Source organism: Geotrypetes seraphini, chromosome 2 (genome assembly GCF_902459505.1).
Source record: "Geotrypetes seraphini chromosome 2, aGeoSer1.1, whole genome shotgun sequence".
Lineage (NCBI taxonomy): Eukaryota > Metazoa > Chordata > Amphibia > Gymnophiona > Dermophiidae > Geotrypetes > Geotrypetes seraphini.
In genome coordinates, this window is record NC_047085.1 from 156,216,016 (window position 1) to 156,235,954 (window position 19,939).

General features: G+C 41.5%; 1 protein-coding gene across 5 annotated transcripts in view; it reads right to left on the minus strand.

The window, feature by feature from the left end:
- Positions 1–19,939, minus strand: part of PIEZO2 (piezo type mechanosensitive ion channel component 2) — a 760,979-nt gene that overhangs the window by 596,721 nt on the left and 144,319 nt on the right. For all 5 annotated transcript variants that reach the window (XM_033934096.1, XM_033934094.1, XM_033934095.1 and 2 more), the window contains exon 2: positions 8,106–8,201. In XM_033934096.1, the coding sequence (XP_033789987.1) occupies positions 8,106–8,201 (96 nt within the window). The remainder of the gene's footprint in view (positions 1–8,105; positions 8,202–19,939) is intronic.

The window sequence follows — 19,939 nt, forward strand, 5'->3', positions numbered from 1 at the left end:
TCCAGCTCTCTCATGAGACTATTTTTACAGCTTCTCATTACTGTCTTCCAGAAGGCAACTTTTAGGTGGACCAATGGGTTGGATGGGTGGGCACTACGATTACCAACTTTTTTGAAAGAGAAAACCTGATTCACCCATTCATTGCACCTATCCCACCCTATGCTCTACCCCTACCTCACTCCCAATAACTTCATTGAGGGCAGCAGTGCAGGCTTCAGTGGTTACAGGCCACATTGAAGATAAGGGAAGAACAGCCCCCATTGAGCCACAGTCTCCCAGCCCCATATATTTTCACATATGGTACCTCCTATTTACATTTTAGAAAATTATTGAAAGCTAATTTCTTTGCGAAATTTTTAAAAGATTGATTTGTACTTCACTGCGATTATTCAGTTTTGTTTATTTGTTAAACCACACAGAACTGCAAGGTTTTGCGGAATACAAATGGGATTTTATGTTATGTTTATATGGTAAATACATTCTGCATCCACGGAACTCCCAACCCCCCCCTCCCCAAAAATAGAAGCAATGCAGACCTAGTACATTTCACTTTAAAACTCATTATATAAAGCATTTTTGTTTCTAGTGTAATCTCAGTAACCAGCATATTGTATAATAATACAAAAATCTATTAAACAAAAAGTCACTCAGAACCTAGGGCTCCTTTTACGAAGGCGCGTTAGGGCCTTAACGCGCAGAATAGCGTGCGCTAAAATGCCATGCGCGCTAGCCACTACCGCCTCCTCTTGAGCAGGCGGTAGTTTTTCGGATAATCCGGTGCGTGCGCTAAAAACGCTAGCGCACCTTCGTAAAAGGAGCCCCAAGAGCAAATCTGCCATGCCAGCACAGATCCTACCAATGATATTTTAGGGCCCTAAATATTACAGTGGAGCCTTAAATTATCAGTATATCTACTGGAAAAACTGAACAAGTCTAATTACTACAGAATGCTACATAGAAAATTCATGGTAACAGTACCTCAGTCACATACACGGAACACAAATGTCAAATATAGAATAAGTGACCACAAACCTTAAATATAACCTAAACTGAAACCCCAAGAAGACAGACCTTGTATCTTGTACAACACTAGAAAAACAGAAAGAGATGCATTTCTTCCTATCCTGTGGAAAATATAAAGATGGCACATGCCAGGGATGATGTTAGGCGAGTGCCCCTACCGCAAATGCCTTTGAAACCCTGATGAGAGTCGGTCCCCAAGCTTGCTGGAAACTGAAGAAGGTGCAGCTTGGTAGTGGTCATTGGGGTCCCCTTCCTATTTCTGTTCTGGGTCCCAGCTATGTGAAATATTGGCTCTGGCAGGATACACATTTCTTAGCTGACATATTCTAATCACAAAACAGAAATTACTACTACTAGTATTTATCATTTCTATAGCGCAGAAAGGCATAGCGCAGCACATTTAACATGTAATAGCCGGTCCCAGCTCAGAAGAGCTTACAATCTAATATGGACAGACAGAGGTTGGGAAGTTTCTTGCATAGAGAATGATGGATGTTTTATGGTCAGTGGAAATTAAGAGTTGAAAGCAGCCTCGAAAAAGTGCACTTTTACTTGTAGCTTGGATTTGAATACTGCTAGAGACAGAGCTTGATGAATTGATTCAGGCAGTCTGTCCCAGGCATATGGTGCTGCAATATAGAAAGGACAGAGTTGGCAGTGAAGGAGAAGGGTACAGATAGAAGGGACTTACCTAATGTGACCATTCGTCCCGTTTTGAACGGACCGTCCCATTTATAGAACCCCTGTCCTGTTGTCCCCACGCACAGCTTTGGGACACCAAAATGTCCCGTTTTCAAAGAGAGCATCCTAAAGCTATGTGTGGGGACAATGGTACAGGCAATTGCAGAGCCTGGGCTCTCTCCCTGATTCCTCGCCGCCAACGCAACAATAAGGCGAGGCGAGGCGAGTGCAGTGACTGCACAATGGCCGGCCCAAAAGCCTTCTTCCTGGTGTCACTTCTGACATCGGAGATGAAGTTCCGGGCCAGCCAGGCAGCGATTGGCTGGGCCGGAACGTCCTCTCCGACGTCAGAATTGACGTCGGGGGAAGACTTCTGGGCCGGCTGTTGTGCAATCGCTGCACTTGCCTCACCTGGCCCTATTGCTGCGGTGGTGGCATGGAAGCAGGGAGAAATTGTCAGCAGCAGTGGCGTGGGGGAGGCAGGGAGAGAGAAAGAAAAAGTAAAGGGAGTATGGCAGCAGTGGCTTGGGGGGCAGGGAGAAAGAAAGAAAGGATGCACAGTTAGAAGGAAGTGCAACCGGAGACTCACCAGACAACAAAGGTAGTAAAAATGATTTTATTTTCAATTTAGTGATCAAAATGTGTTAGTTTTGAGAATTTATATCTGCTGTCTATATTTTGCACTATATTTGTCTATTTTTCTATAGTTATTACTGAGGTAATATTGCATATTTTAAAGTCATCTATCTTGACCTCTTTGAAAACCCCCCAAATATAAATGATAATTAACATTTTTCTGCATACAGTGTGCTTTGTGTTTTTTTTTTTAATTTTATGGTTACCATTATGAATTAATAAGATGTTGTGTGTGTATATGAAAAATGAATGGAAGAAATTGGGGCGAAGCTGGGGTGGAGCTAGGGCGGGATTGAGGGTCGGACTGAAAATCAGTAAATGTCCCGTTTTGTTGAAAAAAAAAAATGGTCATATTAGACTTACCCGATGAATGGCATTCACACGGGTGAGGGGAGGAGGGAGCATATGAGAAGATAAGTGAGGAAAGATATTCAGTGAGATTTCCAGAGGGCAATGTTGATAGGCAGGCTGAGACTCAGCCTGGATTCCTGTGGAGATATCTGGTGTGGAAAGGGAGATCTGGAAGTCATTTATTCAATTTATTTATTCAATTTTCTATACCATTCTCCCAAGGGAGCTCAAAACAGTATTACATGAATTTATTCAGATAAGAACATAAGAACATAAGAAGTTGCCTCCACTGGGTCAGACCAGAGGTCCATCCCGCCCAGCGGTCCGCTCCCGCGGCGGCCCATCAGGTCTGTGACCTGTGAAGTGGTTCCTAACCACTTCTATAACCTACCTCAAGTTCTATCTATACCCCTCTATCCCCTTATCCTCCAGAAACCTATCCAAAACTACCTTGAACCCATGTACAGAGTTCTGGTTTATCACCTCCTCCGGAAGCTTGTTCCATGTGTCCACCATCCTCTGTGTAAAAAAGAACTTCCTAGCATTTGTTCTAAACCTGTCCCCTTTCAACTTCTCCGAATGACCCCTAGTGCTTGTGGCTCCCCACAGTTTGAAGAATCTGTCCTTGTTCACTTTCTCTATGCCCTTTAGGATTTTGAAGGTTTCTATCATGTCCCCTCTAAGTCTCCTCTTCTCTAGGGAGAACAGCCCCAGCATTTTTAACCTGTCAGCGTATGAAAAATTTTCCATACCTTTTATCAGTTTAGTCGCCCTCCTTTGCACTCCCTCGAGTACCGCCATGTCCTTCTTGAGGTACGGCGACCAGTATTTTATAATACTCAAGCATTTCTCCCTGTCTGTAGTAACACAAAGGCTTGGAGGTCAAACATAAAAGAATCACATATAGCTGCTTTTAGGAAAGATTTGGACAAGTTCCTGGAGGAAAAGTCCATAGTCTGTTATTGAGAAAGACATGGGGGAAGCCACTGCTTGCCCTGGATTGGTAGCATGGAATGTTGCTACTCCTTGGGTTTTCCCCAGTTACTAGTGACCTGGATTGGCCACCATGAGAACGGGCTACTGGGCTTGATGGACCATTGGTCTGACTCGGTAAGGCTATTCTTATGTTCTTAACAATTCAAGGGACAACTACGCGCCAGCGGAGTCATGGTATTCCAGAAAGGCTCCCAAGCTGCTTGAAAATGCGAGCCTGGCACAGGTCAGTAAATAGATCAGCTGAGTCCTCCAAAGAGATAAAGTGGGGGCTTCCTCATTCAGCCACTTAAATGTATCCTGATTAAGTGGCTAATGCTGATTAATGCTCTCAAATGTATGCTCAAATTAATGCTCAAATGTATGTTCGATTGAGAGCAATCAAAATTGCCCATTTAAGAAAAATACTCATTCCCTTTTGCCTTGGATGATGAGCTGGAATATACCCATAAAGTACTGTTGGAGAACTCCATATGGTCATCCTCCACATGGTACCAATAAAGGTAAATATTTCACCCCATAAATCAACTATGTCAGGGCAAGACCAAAACATATGGCTTAAACTTGCCTCTGGCCAACCACACTTAGGGCAGTCTGCCGTTAAATGGAACTTAGAAAGGTTTTCTTGTGTAGGAGATATATAGCCAGTGTACCACTTTAAATGTTCACTGGCACGAGCAGAATCTTCCACTTGCTGCTTGTGCCTGCCTCGGTTCCTTTCAGATGTTGTGGGACCAGGACATGATGTCAGAAGGGAGCCTAGGCCAGCACAAGCAGCTAGAAGAAGATGATGCTTGCATCACCAAATATTTCAAGAGTTATGCAGGGAGCGGGGGGCACTTAAACAGTACAGAAGAGTGGGGGGAGGCACATGGTGTGGCGATATTGGGTGACACTACCCTAGATGCCAGCCTTCCTTGCTACACCACTGTTTAGAGGGGGAAGTGACTTGGTTGTGAATTCAAGGTGAATCTTCTGAAATTTGTTATAGAAGATTTCAGCCATAGCCTGGGAAGAAAGTGAAAGGGGAATTGGAGGTGAGGGCATGTAGAGTAAGGAGTTTAGTGTGGTAAAGAGACGGTGAGGATTGGAGCTAAGAGAATTAGTTAAATGGGCATGGTATTCTTGTTTGGCAAGTGAGAGGGCAGACTGGAAGGATGTCAGTAGGAATTTGAAGTGTATGAATTCAGCATATGTGCAGGATTTAAGACCAAAACGTTCAGCAGATCGGGAACAGGAGTGCAGGTAGTGGATGTTGAAGGTCAGCCAAGACTGGGGTTTAACATGCCTTACGGGATATGAGATGGGAGGAGCGAGGGTATCTAGAGCAGAGGAAATCTAGAGGAGAGGATAGTGTTATAGGAGGACATAGCTTAATTGGCAGCCTTGTATGACATAGTAGTTGAAGGGAGGGATGAGACAGTGGTAGAGAAGGCACCAAGGTCAACAGCCTGAAGGTTCCAAAACATATTGGTAGTGATTGACTGGATCTGGGGAGGAGGGTGATGAATTATGAGCATTAACAGATGATGGTCAGAGAGGGGAAGAGCTGATGTGCAAAAATTGGTGGTAGAGCAGTTGGAGGAGAAGACAAGGTCAAGGCAGTGGAGAATGAATGAGGATTTTAAATTGAGAAAACTGGGTGTGTATGAGTCAGAGGGGTCATCAGAATGGCTGTTGAAGTCACCAAGGATGAGGGAAGGAGACGAAGGTTCAAGAAAGAAGGAGAGCCAAGAGTCAAAGCCAGTGAAGACGGAAGAGAAGGATTTATCAGGAGGTCAGTAATGACTGCTACTCGGAGGAGTAGAGGAGAAAATAGATGGATGGGGTGGACTTCAAAGGAGGGCCGAAACACGGTCATCATCTGGATCATTCCAATATAAGGACATCAAGTTCATAGGACTTTTATACATTTGTATTCATATGCTTCTGTATTTATTTTGAATTTATAGAAATAAAAGATTGTTTATCCCAAGGTTGACATGTTCTATCCCATTCCCCACTTGCTCTTTCTTTGTGTGTGTAAGAGTCCAACACCACCTCCACAACCAAGTTGGCGAGGTGTATGTGAGAAAAAGTAGCCTCCATAACACAAGTCAGCAGCTGAATCAGAGTCTTCAGGGCAGATCCAGGTCTCAGTTAGTGCCAGCAGGTGGAGAGTTTGGGAGATAAAGAGGTCATGGATGAAGGTAAGCATGTTGGAGACAGAGTGGGCATTCTACAAAGCACCCCCACCACTTCTCCAGGGAGGACATTCCAGGCATCCACCACCCTCTCCGTGGAAAAAGTATTTCTTGACATTCCTCCTGAGTTGATTAAAATTTTGTTATCCCGCCTTTTCAAATATCAAAGCAGCTTCCAATAAAAATACACTTAAGTGTGGATAAACTAAGCTTTAAGACAAGACGTATAACCAATTAAAATAAAAAATAATTTTTTTAATAAAACCAACTAAAATTTTAGGACAAACGTATAGACTGGCACACAAGGAAGGGGAAGAACTACATTTTTTGAAAGGAAAGGACAATGAAGGAAAAAAAACAAAAGGTTAGGTGGATGCTAGAGTTTTCCTAAGCAGTTAACCTTGTCAGAGAAAAAAGTTCTGATCTTGTGTCCTCTACTGTCACCATTTCTCCATCTCTGGAAGAGATTTGTAGACTAATACCCATAAGTATATAAATGCCTGTATCATATCTCCTCTATCCCTTCTTTCTTCTAGGGTATACATATTTAGGTATTACTGGAATACTGGAAGCTACTCATGTATCACCAAATGTTTGCCACAAGTATTTACACTAATTCTATGGTTGGCATAAGTGCTCACACCTAAGTGCATAGTTGCATATATACTCTATTAACCCAGTGATATAGTGAGGGTGGAAGGCCCCCGAAGCGGTGGCACCCTCTTTCACCTCCTTCTTCGCCCCACCTCGCCACATGGGTTCCCCTTCCCTTCCCCGGTACTTGTTTAGTTTCCCAGGTGTGAGCAGCATTTTTAACTTGCTGTCTGTGCCGGCATTGATTCTCCTTCTGATGTCACTTCCTGGTCATGGGACCTGGAAGTGACGTCGGAGGGGAGTGCCGAGGCTGGTGCGAGGAGCAGGTTGGAGCCGCTGCTCGTGCAGGCGAAGAGCTAGCAGTACGGTGGAGGTGAATTGAAGGCGCACATGTGGTGGGGAGGAGTGAGAAGGAGCAGGCGGACAAAAAGGAGGAGAGGTGCCGGCGCCCCCACCTAAACTGCACCCAGGCTGGTCTTCCCCCCCTTTACCTAATATTCTATAAAGGAAAGCAGGTACCTACTTGCCTTTATAGAATAAGAACCAATCCGGCTCCCTCTGGCTGCTTGTACATAGGTACACTGTTACTGAATTGCCCTCTCAGCGCTCTTGCATAAACCTAGTCCATCAGCTTAGGATATAGCCAAGCTGAACGGTAATCAGAATCTGAACAAATGGTTTCAGTGGTAAACACCTCATGTATTTTTAAAATCTTATTTTCAAAATATAACTGCTCTTAAAATATGTCCTATAAAATGGATGGAAAAGAAACATAACTGCTCAAAAACGGAATCATTTAGGTGATTTAGGAAATCTACCGATGCTCCACATTCAGGAGTCTCCACATGAATGTTAAAGTCCCTAGGTACTAGCACCAAAGATGTTAGATTTATAGCCAATGATGACAATAAAGCTGCAAACACCATCAATTTCACAGGCAAAATCACTATGGACCTGTATAAAATGACTAACTTCACACGTTCACCACCGAGCATTATGCATTCCAAATCACATGGATTCCTACTAATCTAACAAATATGACAGTTTGACAAACTCCCTCCTCCCCAACTATGTCTTCTAGGCCAGTGTTCCCCAACCCTGTCCTGGAGGACCAACAGGCCAATTGGGTTTTCAGGATAGCCCTAATGAATAAGCATGGAGCAGATTTGCATGCCTGTCAGTTCCATTATATGCAAATCTCTCTCATTCATATTCATTAGGGCTAGCCTGGAAACCCGATTGGCCTGGTGGTCCTCCAGGACAGGGGTGGGGACCACTGCTCTAGGCCACAAGCAGTGGTAGTAACTGAGAAGAGGAGGGAGAAGATGACAAGCTTGAAAGGTAGCCATAGTCTTGACCTCTGTAGCCATGTCTCTGTTATACATAAAAGATGTTGCTTATGGTGTTTTTTAAAATCAGAAACCAAAATATTCATCTGATGCTCCGCACAGCTTATATAACATTTACCAAATGCTTTATGGTATCCTTGAATACTCTATATCAGTGATAATACCACGTCAGTTTTTAATGTAATATATCATAGTTGACAACAAAAAGATATTGAGAATGTAAGATTTAGCCTGCTAGTTGGTCTCACATCTTTTTGTTTTCTCTTGCATTCTTACAAAGGGAGATAGAACTTACCCTGCATCGTTGTTTTGGTGGGTTCTGAAAACAGAGGAATAAGTAGGAGGTAGATGAGGTAGACAAATGATAGCCCATTGTACCGGAACACACATGCTGTAACAAGAAAACAAAGGGAATGGTTAATACATTTATTATGTCAGTGATCTCCCATCATGTTTAACTGCATATAGTATAAATCACCCACTTTGCATAATCTAAAAGGAAATCTACACATGTGTAATAACTTAATGTTTATTTACAGCATTATTTATTTGGTTATGTAATCCCACTTAGATTTAGAAAAGCTCTTACAATAGCAAGAAGACCACTTAACAATCAGAAGATTATATGCATCGATCATTATCAATCACTGAAATATGGCACAACTCATTCAGCATAATTATGATGGCTATATTTTAAATTTAGACAACATAGCTACCTGTTTAAACACTAGACTTATCTGCTTTCAAAATCAAGACTTAATATCAAAAAGCAATATCAGAAAGCAAATCTGATTTCATCTTAACGTGGGAGGGGTGAATTGCACAATTGGGATCAGGCACCTTCTGATGGCTGATGCCAAACAAATTGTGGCAGTATGCCCCTTGAGTCTGTCCTCCAAGTTGCAAGGGTTTGCAGGCCAGTAGTATACGAAGAGCTGCCAACTCATGAGCATCTGTGCCTTAAATAGTCCAAACTTGGAGGGAACATCACTACTGCAGTTTGTTTGCATTAGTTGCAGACACAGATAGTGCAGTGATGAGGCCAGAAAATGGAGCAACACACAGCAAGAGCCTGGAGCATCTGAGTTTGCAGCAGAGGGAGGAGGGAGAAAGAGACTGATAGGAGAAGGTTGGGCTGGAGATAGGATACAAGAGGGCCGCTGAAAAGTTCTCAGCCCAACCAACAAATTTGGGGCAGTCTCCATCACAGCTGTACACTTAGTCCAGTGATTTTTCTACTTTTTTTTGTTCCATCAGAAAAATACAGAGCGTAAAAGTGGAAAATCATTTGACTAACCCCCTCTTTTACTAAGGTGCGCTAGCCGATTAGCGCATGTTAATTGAATTAGCGTGCGCTAAACACTAACGCATCCGTAGACTAACATGCACGTTAAATCGATTAGCGCATGCTAATTGGTTAGCGCACCTTAGTAAAAGAGGGCCTAAGTGTATAGCCCTCGATGGAGACTGCCCCAACTTTGTTGGTTAGGCTGAGAACTTTTCAGTGGCCCATCGTATAATATTTTAATATACTATGCCAGTGGCGTACCAAGGGGTGGGCGGGGGGGCAGTCCACCCTGGGTGCACGCCCTAAGGGGGTGCATAGCTGGCCACCCACCAGGGAATAGGCTGCCATTGCCGCCATCAGGAACAAGCTGGCTCCGAGTTCTCCCTCCTTGCTTTTCTTCCTCACGGGGCCGACCAACTCTCGCCACCCAACGTCAATTCTGACTTCGGAGAGGATGTTCTGGGCCAGTCAATCGCTGCCTGGCTGGCCCAGAACGTCCTCTCCGACATTAGAATTGATGTCGGGTGGCGAGAGTTGGTCGGGCCCGCGGGGAAGAAAAGCAGGAGGGAGAACTTGGCGCCGGCTTATTCCCGATGGCAGCAGTGGCAGCCTTTCCCCAGCGGCGGTGGCAGCAGCATGTTTCCCAAAGGCGGTGGCATGGGGGAGGGCAGGGAGAAAGAAAGAAAGAAAGAAAGAAAGGGGGCAGGGTGAAACAAAGAAAGAAAGAAATGGGGCATGGAGAGACAGAAAGACAGACATAGAGAAAGAAAGGGGGCATGAGAGAGAAAGAAAGAAAGAAAGAAATGGGGCACGGAGAGAGAGAGAAAAGAAGACATACAGAAAGAAAGGGGGCATGGAGAGAGAAAGAAAGAAAGGGGGCAGGGTGAAACAAAGAAAAAAATGGGGCACGGAGAGAGAGAGAGAAAGACAGACATACAGAAAGAAAGGGGGCATGGAGAGAGAAAGAAAGAAGGGGCAGGATGAAACAAATAAAAAGTTGGGGGAGGGAATGAGGTCTGGAGGAGAGGAAACATACAGGAGGCTGAAAGAAGGGAAGAAATATTGGATGCACAGTCAGAAGAATAAAGTGCAACCATAGACTGATGAAATTACCAAACAAAGGTAGGAAAAATGATTTTATTTTCAATTTAGTGATCAAAATGTGTCCGTTTTGAGAATTTATATATGCTGTCTATATTTTGCACTATGGCTCCCTTTTACTAAACCGCAATAGCGGTTTTAAGCGCAGGGAGCCTATGAGCATTGAAAGCAGCGTGGGGCATTTAGCGCAGCTCCCTGCACTAAAAACCACTATCGCGGTTTAGTAAAAAGGGAGGGGGTATATTTGTCTATTTTTGTATAGTTGTTACTGAGGTGACATTGCATAAAGTCATCTGCCTTGACTTCTTTGAAAATCCGTGGAATATAAATGACAATTAACATTTTCTCTGCGTACAGCATGCTTTGTGATTTTAAAATTTTATTGTTGGTAGATCATTTTGACTTGGCCACAAAGGTAAGGGAGAGGGAGGGAGGGAAAGAGGGGAGCTGCTGAAAGACATCTAGTAATCCTTGCAGGCTTGACTGTGCAGGGAATTATTTTTGTAAAATCATGTTGGCTTTGGCGGTATATAAGAAATAAAATTATTATTATTATTATTTTGTTATGTGACTGGCATTATTTAGACTTTCATTTCTATGAATGAATAGAATGAAAATGATATAAAATTACTTGCTTGTTTTTATGTGCGTGCGCTGAAGGAAAGTGGAGAGAGAGTGGGCTGAGGACGCTGATTTATAAATTGACAATTGTACAGAATATTGTTTCTTTTTACACTTTAATATAATAAGTTCAATATAAAACAATTCAAGGCTTGTGTGGATGGAATCAGGTGGTTTGCGGGGATGGGTACCGAGCTTACGGGGATTAGTCCGATAAAATGGTATTTCCTTATTTCTCATTATTTGTTTTATTTTTATTTGTTAATTTGTAAAGTGGTGATTGTTATGTATCAGTTTTTTCAAATTTACATCTACTGTCTTTATATTTTGCACAGTATTAGAGGACATGTGTTACGTTTTTGTGGTTTTATGGTGTTGCATTATATGCAGAGTCTGGTTTCTTGGCGGTTCAGTTTAACTTTTGTCTACATATTTCTATTTTTAGTTTGTGATTATTCCATATTGGGCGAGGTGTATCTCTGTTCTGTGAGTATTTAAAGAACATAGTTTTCAGTTGACATCGACTGCAGAATCAATTGACTGTGTGGGATCTGGCTTGTTTAGTTTTACAATGTATGTGTTGGTGTTCTAGTGCTCACTGTAATGTTTAACATGCTGCCTTTTCTTAGGTACACTCTTGTGGTGCGATATGTGGATTGTTACTAAAAATCATATTTTTCATATAGATGGGGGGAGGGGTCAAAAAATGATGGGCCCCGGGTGTCACATATGCTAGGTACACCATTGTACTATGCTTACAATAAAATATTTCAAACTAACACTGACTTTTACAAAGCTGTGGTGCAGGTTTCTATTACAGGCCGGCGAGGTAAATGCGCCAATGCTCACAGAATTCCTATTAGCATCAGAGCATTTACCTCACAGGCCCACAGTAGAAACCTCTACCGCAGCTTCGTCAAAGGAGCCCTAAGTTATTTTTGAAAGTTGTTCTAACAAATGCTTAATTCAGCTATTAAGATTAATATTCTAAACTATTTTAAAATTAATGTCAACATAAAACCTGCACCTAGAAAGAGCACACACAATATCCTGCCCACAATTATGGTTGATTGTGAAGAACGCTTTTGGATTGCTGTTTTGCTGAAATATAAAGCCTCTTTTTAACTTCAATTTCTTTACTTTCTGCGGGAATTCTATGAGTGTCGGAGCAGTGGCTTGGTAAAAGAGGGCCTTGGTTATTTTCCCTTATGTTTGACAGGGCCTGAAGAATTCTCTTGCTGCTATTCTGGAGCTTTCTGGCTTTTTTCTATTGTGTCCACACTGTAAACATAAATGAACTGTAGCCTCCAATAAACTGTTCTGCTCTCCTTGTGGTTTTATAATGTTATTTAGCTACAGCATTTATGCTCTTCAAATCTGCTTCTAAGAATCATATTTTAAAACCATGTTGATGTTTTGCTACAAATGGCAATATACCAAATGAATTAAATAAAAAGTCTGTTAAAATCAGCAAATGAATAATATTATGCATTAAATTCTTTAGAAAGCTATTGCATTATCTTTGTAGCATGATGAGATTATGTCTGCTTTGGTTCACTTAAGGATTCATAAACACACAACCTTTTTCTCCTAACACCCACTTAGCACAGGAAAAAAACAGAAAACTGCAAAATTCATTAAAGTGTTTTGTGGATCTTGCCTGCTTGCATGTGCTAACTCATGCACTATCTATTTGGGGGGGTTTTCGGATGGGGTATGCCATGGATGGAGAATGGCTATGGAAGCATTAACCGGCTAGCAAATCTGGCTTTAGCATGCGCTAACTGCCTAAAACAATTAACATGGGAGCACTAGCTGACTTCTAAATAGGAGGTGGGAAGGACTCCCTTATTGGTTATTTACAGGTACCATGTACTGATGCAAACATTAGTGCATGTCTTGAAATTCAAAACTTGGAAGTACCACATTAAGGGCTCCTTTTACAAAGCCACAGTAGAGGTTTCTACCGTGGGCCGCCAGGGTAAATGCTCCGACGCTAACCGAATTCCTCAGAGCATTTACCTTAAAGTCTACAAAATGATTGAAGTCTACAAAATCCTGAGAGGAGCAGAATGGGTACAAGTGGATCGCTTTTTCACTCTGTCAAAAATTACAAAGACTAGGGGACCCTCAATGACGTTTCAGAGAAATACTTTCAAAACCAATAGGAGGAAATATTTTTTCACTCAGAGAATAGTTAAGCTCTGGAATGGCATTGCCAGAGGTTGTGGTAAGAGATTGTGGTAAGAGCGGATAGTGTAGCTGGTTTTAAGAAGGGTTTGGACAATTTCCTGGAGGAAAAGTCCATAGTTTGTTATTGAGAAAGACATGGGAGGAAGCCACTGCTTGCCCTGGATTGGTAGCATGGAATGTTGCTACTCTTTGGGTTTTGGCCAGGTACTAGTGACCTGGATTGGCCACCGTGAGAATGGGCTATTGGGCTTGATGGACCTTTTGGTCTGACCCCGTAAGGCTATTTTTATGTTCTTATGTACCTCGTTGGCCCACGGTAGAAACCTCTACTGTGGCTTTGAAAAACCCAGCATAAATCTGGGTTTAGAGCATGGGTAGGTTCTGCATTAGCCAGAAAACCCAGGAGAACACCTCCATAATTCAACCAGAAACAAGCAAACAAGCCAACCACAGTGGAGATGTTCAGTAATGTTGGTGTGCAAATTTATTCCACAATTAGATGAAATCTGTGCAATGGCTCGGCATGCATGTATTTTAGCCAATATGGCCTTCCTCAGGAGCCTTATTGCTAGTATACTATCTCTTGCGTGGTGTAGCCTATAGTTGATGGAAAGACTCAGTAGAATGCTAGAAAAGCTAATGAAGATTCCTTATAAACCTCTGCACATATGAGAAGCATAACCGGTCGAGCCATTGTACAGATTTCTCTAATTGTGGAATCAATTTGCACACGAACATTACTGAACCATCTCCACTGTGGTGTTTTCTTTGTTTAAGGTTCTGCATTAGAACATTAGGCCTCATTCAGGTCAAATTCTAGTGCATTTTGGTAAAAGAACTTCATAGTTTGTTATGTTATCCAAGTCTTGTATTCTGCCATATCCTCTTTTGCGTTCAAACAGAATTCCAGTCCCAAAGACCAGTTATATTTGGGATTATATATAAGATAACTGCATAAATACTAATTTTCAAGATAATCCAAAATAGCTATTAAGAAGATAATTTTGAACTCTAGTTGAAATAAAGCATAATTTGAATAAGATCTTTATGTAATTGGTAAATGATTCTATTCATCAACAGCTATATAAATAAATGATCCATTAAAGATCTTTTTAAATCACAGTTCATTGTATAAAGGGAAAAAAACAGACAGATTGCCCTGAGACTGTAACAATCTATTGTAAGGTGGATAATTGAATAATGAATACATATAAACTGGAGCATGCACATGCAATATTTTTAAAACTAAACAAAGACACTTAAAATAAGTTTGAGCTTTAACAGGAAGCTAATGTAAAGCTATACAATATAGGAGAAACTTTACATATCATATTTCCATGCTTTAACTATCAATTTTGCCACTGTATTCTTTAAAATCTATGATTTACTACTGCAAGAGACAGTCCTTGTTTGAAGAGCTTACAATCTAATTAAGACAGACACAGGACAAAAGTGACTTATACATGTTACTTAGGTGGGGGAAATATAAAGGACTAGAGGTAGGGAAGTAAAGAGGGGATGACAACAGATATGGGAGTTTTACAAGTTATCAGGGTAGGACATAAAGCAGTTTCAAAAAAGTGGGCATTTAGCCTGGATTTGAACACCACAAGAGAGGGGGCCTGACGCACTGAATCAGGCAGGATGTTTCAGGCATAAGGCGCAGCAAGGAAGAAGGGACGGAGTCGGCAGTTGGCAGTAGAACAGAGAGGCATCAACATGATAGACTCGCCTGAGAAACGGAGCTTCCAGGGTAGAGTACAGGTAGAGACAAGGGAGAAAAGATACTGAGGAGTTGCAGAATGAATACACATAGGTCAGCCCAACAAACTTTCCCGCCAAAAATTTGAATTTCTTGACCCACAGACAGCCCTGCTCTCAATCAGGTCCGTGAACCCACTATATATAAAGACACACTGCAGACCTCACAGCATATCCTGAAGAAAGCCATAGCAAGATGGCTAAAATGTCGGTTCTTTCTACACAGACGTGGCGAGACCCGGAAACCTGCTACAGTCAGTAAAAGAAGTTCGAACTGCATGCAGAGACGGACAGGGAGCCAGTGAAGCGATTTGAGGAGAGGGGTAACATGAGCATAATGACACTGGCAGAATATGCAGCAAAATTCTGAACAGATTGAGGGGGAAAGAGATGGCTTAGCAGAAGATCTGCGAGAAGGACATTGCAGTAATCCAGGTGAGGTGGTAAGAGCGTGGATGAGGGTCTTGGCGGCATGTTGAGAAAGGAGAGGTCGGATTTTAGCAGTGTTGTAGAGAAAGAAATGACAAGTTTTGACAGTCTGTTGGATATGTGAAGAGAAGGAAAAAGCCGAGTCAAAGATAGAGAATGACACAAGGACAAATTTATCCCTGTCCTCACAGGAACTCAATGTCCCTGTGAGTTTTATCGCTGTTCCTGTTCCTGCCCCATTCCTGTAAGCTCTGCCTTAACCACACAAGCCTCAAACACTTATGATTTTAAAGTGTTTGAGGCTTCTGCAGATAAGGACAGAGCTTGCAGGAATGGGGCAGGGACAGGAAAAGAACTCTCCGGGATGGGATGGGAAAATGAGTTCCTGCGGGATGGGGAAAAATTTGTCCCTGTGTCATTCTCTAGTCAAAGATAACTCTGAGGTTTTGAGCAATGAGACAGGGTGGATGAGAGTGTTATCTATCAAGATAGAGCACGGGGGAAGGGAAGAGGGAGGTTTAGGAGGAAAGATAAGGAGTTCAGTCTTGGCCATTTTTAATTTTAGATGACAGATAGAATCATTACTATCAACATACAATGGATGGAAATAATCCAGCTGCATCCCTATTAGACACTGAACATCAATCCAAAATGGTTGCTATAAAAATAAGTCTGAAACATCCTCAATTGCCAGAGTTTCCAGAATGTTTGCTGAATTAATTTATTAATTTGTCGCTATATAGTCAAAGCTATATCTACCACCATTTCTAAGATTTTCAAAGAGGACTCTAGCGACACAAAAAAGCCAGAAACTATTAAATCAGGAACTGGCCTAGGAATAGAAGGGTGTCCCAGCAAATAGTCCTAGCCCTCTTCAGCTTCACAAAACTCGATTATGTTTCACTTCTATGATACTCCCCAACAAGGTCAGTAGATATTTTAAATCAAATGTTTTGGAGCAGTGCTTCTCAAACCTCTCCCGGAGGTACAATTAGAGGTCCTTTTATTAAGGCGTGCTAACCGATTTAGCACACGCTAAATGCTAAGGCGCCCATAAAATATAATGGATGCCTTGGCATTTAGCGTGCGCTAATCTTTAGCATGCGCTAAATTGGTTAGCGTGCCTTAATAAAAGGACCCCATAGTGATAATGCTAGAAATTAGTCAGTAAAGTTTTCAAGATTACAACAATGAATAGCGTGAAATAGAGTTGCATGCACAAGTCTCTATTATTTGCATATCTGTCTCATGCATAATCATTGTGGTAATCCTGAACAGTGAATTGGCTTTGCATGCCTCCAGGAAAGGGTTGAGAAGCACTGTTTATAGAACATCAATATCTACTTTAAAGTCGGGTGCATATTAACTAAACAGGTTAAAAGTCATTTCCATTTTTTGCGGTTAAAGCTGGGGCGAGCATACTTGTATGCGCATGAGACTATGGCGATCCCACCCTCATTTGGTTGCTTTATAATTCCATAGATACTGCACTGACTCTCCTATATTTAACTGATTCCAAATTAGAGCACTGAAATTATATATGGCAGAAACCACTACATTGACAGTTGGGTAAATAATTCCCTACATTATAGGATATTCATATGCAGACCATAATTTTGACAGCCTAATTTTATGTTTAGGCCCAAGTTATGCTTCTGTGGTCCATTTAGGATATGAAGTCACATGTACAACACTCATATTTAAATAAAATAAAAGCACAGAACATGGTGGCAGATATGGTCTATCAGTCTGTCCATCCATGCCACCTATCATCCCTTACTCTCTCCTAAAGATTCTATTTACTTCTTCCAAGCTTGCTTGAATTCAGACACTGTCTTCATCTCTACCACCTCCACCAGGAGGCTGTTCCATGAATTCACCACTTCTTTAGTGAGGAGCTAATTTTTTAGGTTACTTCTGAATCTGTCCCCTTTCACCTCCCTCCTCTAAGCCCCCCTCATTCCAGAGCTTTCTTTCAATTGAGACTCAGCATTTATGCCGCAAAAGTATTTAAACATCTTCCTCACATCTCACATCTCCTGACCTTCTTGCAAAGTGTATAGATTGAGATCTTTAAGTCTGTCCCCCATATTCTTTATGATAAAATCCACTGACCATTTTAGTAGATATCCTCTGGACTGATTCTATTCTGTTTGCGGTTCTTTGAAGGTGATCTGAATATTTTTCTAATTAACAGTTCTTTTAAAAGATCATCCTTCTAGTTAGAGCAGTGTCCTGCACTGGGACACACTAAATCCGGTGCTGCAGCCAGAAGGCACCTGGAAGTGTGTGGATGTTAATGTGAAAACATCACATGCATGCCTGATGTCATCACATTGAAGTCCACGCATGCGCGGAAGCCCGCCAGCCGGACCCTGGACCTTTCCCTTTACTGGGTGGGGGGGGGAGGAGGAGACGCACCGGCGAGGAGGAGAGTTGTCAGTGCCAGCTGACAGCCTACAGGACCTACCTCTCGTCGCAAGAGGTACATCCTGTAAGCAGTCAGCTAGCGCCTCTCCTCCTTGCCAGCGTCTCGTGGCACACTTGGAATCTGCCACGGCACACAGTTTACGATACACCGAGTTAGAGCTTTATTTTTTTTTTTTCAGGAAGTTTGATTCTCCTACTTTTGCAATTAACCAAGTGGGAGCTAGATGGCAGGCCATTAACTATATATTTGTACCTGTTCTTAGTCTCAGCCAAGAGGCCAATAAAGGATAATCAGATTTATAAGATTTATATCCATATCTCAACTAATAGGCTGAGAAACAAAGCCAAGATTCAGAAATAATATTTGAGGAAGTTCAGGGGTTCTCACCATAATGAGAACCCCTGAATCTACAAGTAGGGGTGAAGCACATGAGACATCAGAACAAGTCTAAAAATACTTAGGGTTCCTTTTATCAAGGTGCATTACGGGGGTTAGCGCATGGACATTTCATCACGCGCTAACCCCCGCAGCAAACCTAAAAACTAACGCCTCGTCAATGGAGGTGTTAGCGACTAGCGCGGCAGGCGGTTGAACGCGTGGTATTCCGCGCGTTAACCGCCTACCGCATCTTGATAAAAGGAGCCCTTAATTTCACCTCTTGTTAGAGAAGCCCTCTTAATAAGTCTCCAGTTGAAATTTAAGATGCCAGCAAGATAAAGTGAAAAGTAGGCAGAAGAAATTTCAAGAAATTAAATTCTTGGAATTGTCCTCTTAAGGGAGGTGTCTACTTACCATATAGGACTTTAACTGAGCACAAAAAAGCAATCCCAGGGATTGGAGAAACTGCTAATTTAGAGGCTGAGAGCACCTGATGTGGGCAACCCTCCTCTCAGTAGAATAAGGAAAGTAATATAATAACATATAACATAACATAACTTTATTTTTGTATACCGCCACAATCAAAAGAATTCTAGGCGGTTTACACAAGAGAGAAAAACTGGACAATCAGAAAAGTACAATATTAAAATGAGAATACAGCATATTAACTAAAAAGACAATAAAAATTTAAGTAAAAGCGGTAAAATTATTATATTAGGAATAAAAACATTGAATTAAGAAATAAATTTATCAAATAATACTGTCTTAATTTATTTTCAGAGGGTGCTGTAAGATAACATGGCTCTGCTAATATAGTTACCAAACCAGGACTGTTGTTTACTTGCTTGAAATGCAAGCATCCTGTCTAAAAAGACCTAACTTTATAGCCTAAAATCTTTGGGTATGCAAATAAGTTACAATTCCTGGTTACTCTTACGGGATTATATAGCACAAAATGAAATAACAAGTAGGTAGGGGCCAATCCCCAAACCAACTTAAAACAAAGACATGTAAATTTGAACATTACTCATGTTTCCACTGGCAACCAGTGTAATAATTGATACTAGGGGCTGATATGTTCGCTTTTCAGCCCAAATATCAGGTGAACAGCGGTATTCTGCACTATTCTCAATTTTTCTCACAACTTTCTTTGGTGCGCCCAAGTAAACAATATTACAGCAGTCCAATATAGATAGTACCAATGCCTGGACCAGCAATCTAAAAGATAAAGGGTCAAAATATTTTTTGATGGTCTTTAATTTCCATAGCGTGAAAAAGCACTTTTTCACCACAGAATTTGTATGTTCTACCAAAGTTAGATGGGAGTCTAAAGTGACTCCTAATATTTTTATAGATTTTAAAATTGGGTAATCATGCCCATTAAGGTGAAGCAATGTCCTAGTTATTTTGTCATTTGGACTAGCTCAAAAATTTTTTGTCTTTTCTGTATTCAATTTCAATTTAAAATTGGTTGTCCATTGCTCTATTTCAGTCATGATATGAGAAATTTGTTCTAAAATTTCATTTGTTATGCTATTCAGAAGAATTAAAATGGAAATATCATCTGCATATATATAAAAGTTTAAAGTCAGCTTCTGCAATAGGTGTCCTAAAGATGAGATATAAATGTTAAAAAGCGTGGGCGACAACAGGGAGTCCTAAGATACCCCAGATGGATTGCTCTAAGAATGAGAATATTTTCCATCACATACCACTCGATAAGATTTCTTTGTCAAGAAACCCTGAAACCAGTTACAGGTTCTTCCCACAGGTATTTGTACTTTTTTCTGAGGGTTCTTCTTCTGACTAAAAGAATGCCTGTAGTATTTTGGGGAATATAAAACTACCTACATTGGTGCAATCAATCCCTTCTCTAACTTTGGCCCTGAGAATGCCTTTGCTAGATGCAACCATTGGCAGAGACAGA